Source organism: Silene latifolia, chromosome Y, assembly GCF_048544455.1.
Source record: "Silene latifolia isolate original U9 population chromosome Y, ASM4854445v1, whole genome shotgun sequence".
NCBI lineage: Eukaryota > Viridiplantae > Streptophyta > Magnoliopsida > Caryophyllales > Caryophyllaceae > Silene > Silene latifolia.
The window spans coordinates 423,564,291-423,574,455 of NC_133538.1; the positions used below are offsets into that span (position 1 = coordinate 423,564,291).

The window sequence follows — 10,165 nt, forward strand, 5'->3', positions numbered from 1 at the left end:
AATTACTGTGGTCATACGGGTCATATCCAAATCAACTGTGTCAAAAAGGCTCGTGATTTACGAAAAAATGCCGAACATGCCAAAACTGTTGACACAATTGTCGAGGATAAGGAAATCCCCACTAACAAACCTAACGAAGAAAGGAACAATAAATTTCGTTGGTTCTATGACATGGTCTTTGACTACTCTAAGAAACCTAGCACTTCACAAAACCCTTGTCGATCTCAACCTAGTAAACCTAGTCACAAGGGAAATAGTCATGAAAGACCTAGAGAAACTCCAAGACCTAGAGAAACTCCTAGACCTAGAGAAATTCCAAAACCTAGAGAAAACCCTAACCCTAGAACTCCTCCCAAGCCAAATAAACCAAGGGTTAGAAAAACGGTTATTAGACGAGTCTGGATTCGAAAGGATTTAGTATTTAGAGTAACTAATCATAAGGGACCCAACTTAGCTTGGGTACCTAAAAACTGTATCTAATCCTTTATGCAGGAAGAGGTGAAAGAAAACAATCAATGGTATCTTGACAGTGGATGCTCAAGACACATGACCGGAGATAAGAATCTGTTTCTTTCACTTAAGCCCTTCAATGGAGGAAAAGTAACGTTCGGGGACAACAAAAAGGGAAAAGTTATTGGCGTTGGCAAAATTGGAATCTCTAAGTCTCACGCAATCAGTGACGTTTACCTCGTGGATGGTCTAAAACACAATTTGCTAAGCATATCTCAACTATGCGACAAAGGTAACAAAGTAGTTTTTCATACTGATAGTTGTCGCATTATTATTGAAGGAACTAACAACGTTATTCTTGAAGGCCACCGAAAAAGGAATGTTTATATGGTGGATTTAAATGCTGTGCCTACTAACTCCTTTTCGTGTATGAAAGTTACACTTGATGATCCCTGTTTATGGCATAAACGTTTCGGTCACATTAGCTCACTAACCTTGAATAAACTCAAGAAGTGGGACTTGGTTGAGGGGTTGCCTAAGATCAAGTTCGACCAAGAAAAGATGTGTGACACATGTGCAAGATGTAAACAAGTAAGATCATCGTTCAAACCTAAAAGAGTAGTGAGCACAAATCAAGCCTTGGAACTAGTGCACATGGATTTATGTGGACCTATGAAGGTAAGGGGTAGAGGAGGATCCAGGTACGTCTTTGTTCTTGTAGATGACTACTCAAGGTATGTATGGCCTATCTTTCTTCATTCAAAAGACGAAACTTTTGATGAATTTGATTGTCTTATGAAACGTGTTCAAAACAAATATAAGACTAATCTTGTATCTATTCGTACGGATCATGGCACCGAATTTGACAACCAAACCTTTATAGAATACTGTAGAGTTAATGGTGTAGGGCATAACTTTTCTGCACCAAGAACTCCTCAAAAAAACGGTGTCGTTGAACGTATGAATAGAACCTTAGAAGATATGGCACGAACAATGCTCTTGTGTAGTGGTCTACCTCGTAACTTTTGGGCTGAAGCCATAAGTACTTCTTGCTACATCCATAATCGTGCTATGATCCGACCTATCCTCAAGAAAACCTCCTACGAACTCCTTAGAGGTCGAAAACCTAATATCTCCCATCTTCGCTGTTTTGGGAGTAAATGTTTTGTACATAATAACGGTAAGAACCGTTTAAGTAAATTCGACCCTAGGAGTGACGAGGCGATCTTTATAGGATATTCAGATAATAGCAAGGCTTACAAAGTCTTCAATAAGAGAACTCTCTGTATTGAAGAAAGTGTCCATGTTATCTTTGATGAAGATAACGTGTTCGATAAGCCTTTACAGGATGAGGAAGAAGACTTGGATGAACCCGACTTTCGTCTCTCAATAGACGATCCCCCGGATTTGGAATTAGAGGATAATGAGATTGAGGGAATAAACGATGAACTTGATCGTTCCTCAAAAGATAAAAAGGAGAAAGGCAAAGTTATAGTTGATGATACTATAACATTGACTCAAGACAAGAACTCCCAAACCAATGTTATAGATGATGTTACTGTAACATTGAATTCAAACCAAGGTGTTGAGTCCAAGGTTATAATCGGCTCAAATACAACACCCGAATTGGATTCAGGGGGAACTCTCTCTAATTCCAAACCAAATGAAGTCGGGACAAGCTCAAATAACGATGAAGAACCAAGCACTTCAATGAAGTGGAAATACAAGAATTCACACCCCATGGATAATATTCTTGGAAATATTAAGAAGGGTGTTCAAACAAGACGTTCCTTAAACAACTTCTGTTCCTTCTACTCTTTTCTATCCATGATCGAATCAAAGAATATCAATGAAGCTCTCGCTGAATCAGATTGGATTATAGCTATGAAAGAAGAGCTTCAACAGTTCGAAAGAAACAATGTTTGGCATTTAGTTCCTAGACCAAAAGATCGTATAGTCATTAGAACTCAGTGGGTCTTCAGGAACAAATTAGATGATGCCGGAGTCATTGTCAGAAACAAAGCAAGATTGGTAGTCCAAGGATATAATCAACAAGAAGGAATAGATTATGACGAGACTTTCGCACCTGTTGCTCGTCTTGAAGCTATTAGACTTCTGATAGCATTCGCCGCACACAAGGGAATGAAGCTTTTCCAGATGGACGTCAAGACGACATTCTTGAATGGATACTTACAAGAGTAAGTCTTCGTTTAACAACCTCCTGGTTTTAAGAATATCAAATTTGAGGATCACGTTTTCAAATTAGATAAAGCCCTATACGGATTAAAGCAAGCACCTAGGGCTTGGTACGACAGATTATCCAAGTTTCTACTTGACAGTGGATTCAGTAGAGGATCCGTCGACAAAACCCTATTTCTGAAAACTGAGGATTCTGACCTTTTGGTTGTTCAAATATATGTTGATGATATCATCTTTGGATCGACCAACCGAAGCCTATGTAAATATTTCTCTGAGTTGATGACTTCCGAGTTCGAGATGAGTATGATGGGAGAATTGAAATTCTTCCTAGGTTTGCAAATACAACAAACAGATGAAGGCATTAAGATCCATCAACAGAAATATATCAAAGAGCTGATTCGGAAATTCGGGATGGAAAATTCACACGCCATGCCTACTCTAATGGTCGAAAACAAGAAATTGACATTGGATGAAAACGGTAAATCAGTTGATGAAACTACTTACCGTGGGATGATTGGGTCACTGTTATATTTGACCGCAAGTAGACCTGATATTATGTTTAGCGTATGCGTTTGTGCGAGATATCAATCATCTCCCAAAGAATCGCATATGACGGCCGTAAAACGGATTTTACGTTATTTAATTGGAACGGCCAACTTATACCTATGGTATCCAATAGAGTGCAATTTTGATCTAGTCGGTTATTCTGATGCCGACTACGCAGGATGTTCTCTAGACAGAAAAAGCACGTCGGGTGTCGCCACATTTGTCAGACCGTGTATCATCACATGGGGTTCGAAGAAACAAAATTCAGTTGCTCTCTCAATTGTGAAGCCGAATATATTGTTGCAGAACTGGTATGTACTCAACTTTTATGGCTTAAGCAACAATTACGTGATTATGGTGTTGACGTAGGATGTATTCCTATTTTATGTGATAATACTAGTGCGATAATTATTTCTAAAAATCCCGCACAACATTCACGTACTAAACATATTGAAATAAGACACCATTTTATTAGAGACCATGTTGAGAAGGGGAATATAAAACTTGAATTTTGTAGTACTGAAAAACAATGGGCAGACATTTTGACAAAATCATTAGCTAGAGAACGATTTGAGACTTTACGGTTGGAAATTGGTTTAATCAGTGGTACTTAAGCTTCTATATTTGTTCAATCTTTTTATGACTGACTAACTAAGTTAAGATTGTTTGACTGTGTCCGTATATTGCGTTGCATGAATAATTTCGTTATAGAAATATTTTTATCATAAGATTCTATTTGTTATTTAGAATTTAATTGATATACAAACTTATTCTTATCACAATAAATAAAACACACCATATTTTTTTTATCTTTCCAAAACACAAAAATCTCTCAAATAAAGCTCACAAGTACACGGCTCAAATTTCCTATTTCAAACCAACTTCCTAATTCATGTCTTATCACCATAAATTTCCATACTTATCACTTTCCTATTCCTAATTAAAGACACTTACCATATTTCACCTCCACTTGTTAACCCTAAAACCTACACCTATATCTACCCTTGCGTGTTACCCGTCCACCCATCCCCCACTTGCCTACTTTTATTCTTCCAAATTTTTACCATCATTACACCTCTTCTCCTTTTTCAACAAATCACCATAATCATGCATCCATCTCATGCAAAGAATACCCGATCCTCAACCCGTCACCACCAAAACCGTCCCTTTCCTAACCAAATATCACCTTTACCACCACATGATCCTCATTCCATGAATCATCCTTCACCACAACCAAACTCAAACTCGCCCCTGTTTCGTAGTCGGGACGAATCGGTATCCGAAGGTAAAAGACGCCGTCTTTTCAAGGGTAAAAATAAAGTTGTAATTGATGATAGTGAAGCTATTGTGGAGGAACCCGAGGTGATAGTTCAGAATGGTGTTGCTCGTACTCTGCTTAAGGATGCTTCGAAAGCCGTGACAAAGGAAGGGTTGAATCGTGTTCGGCTTACTCATGATGAAAGCATCTTAGTTAATCGAGTTTTGAGGTATTCCATTCATGGTGGTCAGTACTATCCGAAATCTTGGTTGGTTAGTGTACCCGCTCTTGCTTTCTTTGTAAATTTTCTTGATTTTCAAGGGTGGAGTTAGATTAGTCAGTTTTCGGGTCCTATATACCCGGTTGAGGTGGTACAATTCTTTGCTAGTGTGTCAATCAAGAAAGGTGTCTTGCATGCGGTTTTTAATGGAGTTGCTGTTACAGTCTCTGTTTCGGATTTTTGCTCTGCTTTTTCGGTTCCCGATGAAGGAATCGAATTAAATCCGAGTCTTGAGTGGTCTAATGTTGTGAGTGAGACGGAGTTGTTAGTAAAGAAGTATTTTGAGGAGATGACGGAGGGTGTCAATATCGTGGTTCGAACTCTCTCGGCTAAGATCAAGTTCCTCTTAAATTTTTTGTGGAACACAGTGGTGCCGAGGAGAGGAGGCCGTGATAAGGTGTCAAGTTATGAAGCAATAATGGTTTATTCTTGGTTGGAAGGTCAGAAGGTGAATTTGGGTAGTGTTGTTTTGCATCGTATCATTCAGACTAGTCTTACGGTCACTAAGGATAAGTTGAGCACTACAATCGATTTGCCGTATGGTATGTGGATATCCCGTTTGTTGGAAATTAAGAGAGTGGTAGGGCCTGACAGTTACGGTGGTAGTGCTCGGGATTGTATGTGTGACAAATTGATCAAGCTCATGGGTCTTGTTGTTGATGGACCCGAGTTGATTCTTGCAAAGGATGTTGAGAAAGCCCCGGTGGATTCGGGTTTAGGAGCTATGGAGTCGAAGTTGGAGGGATTTATGGGTATATTAATGGAGAAATTCGAGGAGCATTCGACTAGTTTGGCTACGGCATTGTCACGGGTTGGACCATCTCGGTCCTTAGACTCGGGTTTGGATGCTAGTCGAGTGTACTCGTGGATGGAGGATGTAGACAAGAGGTTAGCGGGTTTTGAAAGGGAGTTGAAGGCTATTCGTGGGGAAGTGTTCCCACACGGCGATCGTCTCACTTTCCTTACGAGTCAGGGTGGTGCTTTGGTGATGCACGAGAAAGGGATGGCGGGTGATCAAGCTCTCACGCTGGAAGCTACAAAGGCTCTTTCTTTGAAGGTGCTTAATTTTGAAAGGAGCGTTGGTACTCTTTCACAGTTGGTTCGAAGCTCGTTTGACCGTCTGGATGCTTTGGAGCACCGTACTAGACCCGACTACGTGAACCCGTATAAGACCCGCAACATCTGATTTTCTCTCGTCCTACCCTCTTTAGCCCTTACCTTAATTAGCTTTTCTTTTTATTTTTCTTAATGGTGTGTTAAACAAACTCTTATTCGGCCCATTTTGGCAATGCACTTGAGGTTATGGCCCAAGTGTTCTATTAGACATGTGTTCATTCGGCCCACTTTGGCTTTAAACATGTTTAATTCTTAGTTTGTATGCTAATTATCTTTTGGATGCTTCTAGTTTTGCGTGTTATTCTTATTTCTTATGACGTTTTTTATCTCTTGTCTCGTCTTATATTATTCTAGTCATTTTTGATTTGTTCTTAACTTTTCGATGATGTCAAGAGGGGGAAAGAACGTCTATAGTAAGCATCTACCTAAGCTTGCTCCTTGTCAAGACCAATTGTCTCTTAAAGTCCTTAAAGTTTCGGTTTTGATAAATTTGTCTTGATCTTGCGTTTATCTTTATTATCAAGATGACGGTATTATATTGAGGGGGAACGTTTTACTTAGTCACAATTTTAGGAGACTTGCCATCATCAAAAAGGGGGAATTTGTTGGACCATATAGCTAATATGTTTATGTTTTGATGATGTCAAAGTGTTTTATATTTTATATACTCGTTGCGTGTAATCGTTTGTTAAGTATCTTAGAACTAACCTATTACGAGCAACAAAGAGGATTGTGACAATTGCATGAGAAAGTTCAAGCCTTCGTTCAAGATCAAACAAATTTAAGATTCATTCAAGTATCATGTGAAGACAAAGTTCGTCTAAAGATTTATCAAGCTTGGATGATGACGTAGCCTATACTCGAAGATCTCCTTGAAGATTAGAATAGTATAGGTGATTATCTCATAATGGTAATCAAGAATGAGGTTCTTGATTAGTAAAGTTATAACTTTGCAGCTATAACTTTATTAGTTAAAGAGCTCAATGTTATAGCTCTTCTACTATAACATTGAAGTCTTTGAGTTTTTATACACGACTAATAAACATTTCGAAAATTGTTTTATTATTGTTTAAAGTTTATCTTAAATGTTTTAATGAAAGTATTTATCTTATAAAGCCGGTTTAGTAAGGAGTTCGGTTTTATGGTAAGCGTTAGTTGGTGGTTATGATGGATCAACTTATGAGTTGGACTTTACTACTAATTAGGGTTTTCATATAGCCTCTCTTTAAAACCTAAATTCTAATTATATATTAAGATTAAGGTTTGCATGATTCACGAGCATATGAGCCGTGATATGCCGTGTTACCTAAGAGATATTAGGTAAAGATTTTATTCTATAATAAGATCTTTACATATCCTATATATCTTACTTAATATATTTATTTATGGTAAAAGATATTCTTGTTTTAGGAAATCTTATCATAATCTTAAAATTTATAGTAAAGATAATATTTATAAAGATTATATTCTATCTTTTAGAATATTCTTTATTATCTTTTTAGGCTTTTAGGGAAGAGATAATAAGAAGATACAATTTGTAAATTGTATCTTATTATTTCGGCTATTAGGGTTTGTATAGAAACCGTGTAGCCTACCTCTTCCTTGCCTATAAATACTTTGCTATTTACAACATCTAATAGAGAGACCTCAAGCACAAAAAATTGTTTTCATATTTAAAAAGCAAACCGTGTGTTTTAAGCAGAAAAACCGATTTGCAATTTTGAAAGGTCGTGTGTCATAAAACTCGCATACTTGTTCTTCGTTTATCGTTATAAGATAATAGTGCTTAGATTGATTTCTTAACTTGTTCATTAACGTGAACCTTTGTTGGAATCATTAGTGCTTTCTTATTAGCGTAAGTTAGTCACTCGAGTATTTAACGGTACTCATTGAGTTACAGCTAGAGTTAGTTGTACGAGTTGGGTTAGTAAATTTGTAATCCGTAGAAAGGTACTAAATTTATTAATCGAGAATAGTGGACGTAGGTTTCGACTTGTGAAACTGAACCACTTCAAAAATCCGTGTGTCTCTTCTTCTTTCGTTTGTTTCGTTTATTTTGCTTACTATAGTTAGTTGATTAGTTAAAGTTTAACCAATAAACTTTAAATATTCAATTACATACGCACATTCGAAAAAGTTTTAAAAAGTTTTAAATCCTCAATTCACCCCCCCCCTCTTGAGTATTCTGGATCAATAGACTCTTCAGGATGATAAGCGGTGGAAATCTTATGCACAACTCCATATTTCTTGAGTAGACCTTGGATAACCTGTTTGCACAAATGGGTGCCCCAGTCACTTATAATAGCCCTTAGATATCCAAACCTTGAAAAAATGTGCCCTTGGACGAAAGTGGAGACGGTTTTTGGATCATCATTTCTAGTGGTAATTGATTCCACCCACTTGGACACATAATCGACGGCTAGTAAGATATAGAGAAATCCATTTGAATTTGAGAAAGGACCCATGAAATCAATTCTCCATACATCAAATATCTCACAAAAGATCATAGGTTGTTGCTTCATCTCTTGTCTTCTTGATAGGTTACCACACCGTTGGCACCTATCACAACTCTTCACAAAGGAGTGGGCATCTCGGAACAAGCTTGGCCAATAAAATCTCTAAGGGGGTGTTTGTTTCGACTCATAAAGGTATGAGGTATGCGTTTGGAATGAGTCAAACCCATACTTGGTGTTTGTTTGGCAAAAATAGAGGTTTCATACCCATACCTCAAACCCATGACGTATGGATTTCTCATACCCAATGGGGGAGGTGGGTATGAGATTTATACCCATGGGTATCAAAAACTAAAACCAGAAACCATGAAATAAACTTAAATGGAACATTTTAAATGAATTTTTTTTTAAATTTATTTGATCAAATCTTCATTTTCATGATTTTTCAATATCAAAAATAATTATTTTTACTGTTGTATTTTCGAATTTTTGGACTTTGATGAAGTTCAACCCCATTCCACCCAAAATTGAAACAAACACATGGTATGAGGAATCAAGTTCCAAACCCATACCTCCCGGGTATGATTCCTGATTCCAAACCTATACCGACGCGCGAACCAAACACACCTTAATACTTTTCTCGCAGTACTTTGAGGACCAAAATGTCCCCTACATGCATACTCATGACAAAAGCGGAGTATGGAGGGGATTTATTGATCGGGTACACACCTTCTCACGACTTGACCTTGGCAAAATTTCCACAAGTATGGATCATCTTACAAATAGTACTTTGAATTTGCTTTTATCTTACTCCTTTGGCTAGATGATAGGGTTGGGGGGGGGGGGGGGGACTTTTTGGTCACCATGAAGTTGACTAAGTTATCATACCAAGGTTCAACCGTCATTAGAGCATAAAGAGACTCATGAGGTATGCTTCCATCCACCACACCCATTCTTCAAGCTTGATCTTCATCAATGTGTATTCTACTAAGGTGGTCGGCCACCACATTGGTTACTCTTTGCTTGTCCCTCACTTCTATGTCAAATTCACTAAAAAGGAGAACCCATCTCATCAATCTTGGCTCCGTGTCCTTTTTCTCCACAAGTTGTATTATTGCCTTGTGATCGGTGTAGATAATCACCTTGACACCCAAAATATAAGAACGGAATTTCTCTAGAGCATAAACCACCGCCAAAAACTCTTTTTCGATGGTTGAGTAATTCTTTTAGGCATCATTAAGCAATGAAGAAGCATATTAAATAACGTGAGAAGATTTCCCTTCCCTTTGGCCTAGAACGGCCCCAATGGCATAGTTAATAGCATCCGTCATTATCTCAAGGGGGAGCTCCCAATTTGGAGCTTTAATAATGGGGGCGGTGATTAGCTTATCCTTAAAAGTGTCAAATGCCACCTTGCACTCTTCATCAAATATAAATTCCGCATCCTTATGAAGCAACTTACGCATGAGGTTAGCAGTCTTCGAAAAATCTTTTATGAAGCGATGGTAAAAACCCGCATGACCAAGAAACGACCTCACATCTCGAGTATTATTGGGGTAGGGCAAGGTTTTGATGACCTCTACCTTTACCCTATCCACTTCAATCCCTCTTTTGGATACCACATGTTCCAACACAATGTCACTCTCTACCATCAAATGGCATTTTTCGGTGTTTAAAACTAAATGAGAGTCAATGCATCTTGTTACGACCGTGGTGAGGTGGTCCAAGCATGAGTTAAAAGAGTCCCTATAAATGGTGAAGTCATCCATGAAGATATCTAAAGTTTTTTCAACAAGGTCTGAAAATATACTCATCATGCACTGATAGGTGCATTTTATATATACTTTCACCCCTAATTTAGCT

The 10,165-nt window shown here is 37.9% G+C and overlaps 1 protein-coding gene across 1 annotated transcript; it reads right to left on the reverse strand.

Annotated features, from left to right (window-relative positions):
- Positions 1-9,558: 9,558 nt before the first annotated feature.
- LOC141632476 (putative mitochondrial protein AtMg00860) lies at positions 9,559-9,954 on the reverse strand. Its single transcript, XM_074445022.1, has one exon. It carries the CDS (start codon positions 9,952-9,954, stop codon positions 9,559-9,561), a length of 396 nt encoding a protein of 131 aa, XP_074301123.1.
- Positions 9,955-10,165: the final 211 nt, after the last annotated feature.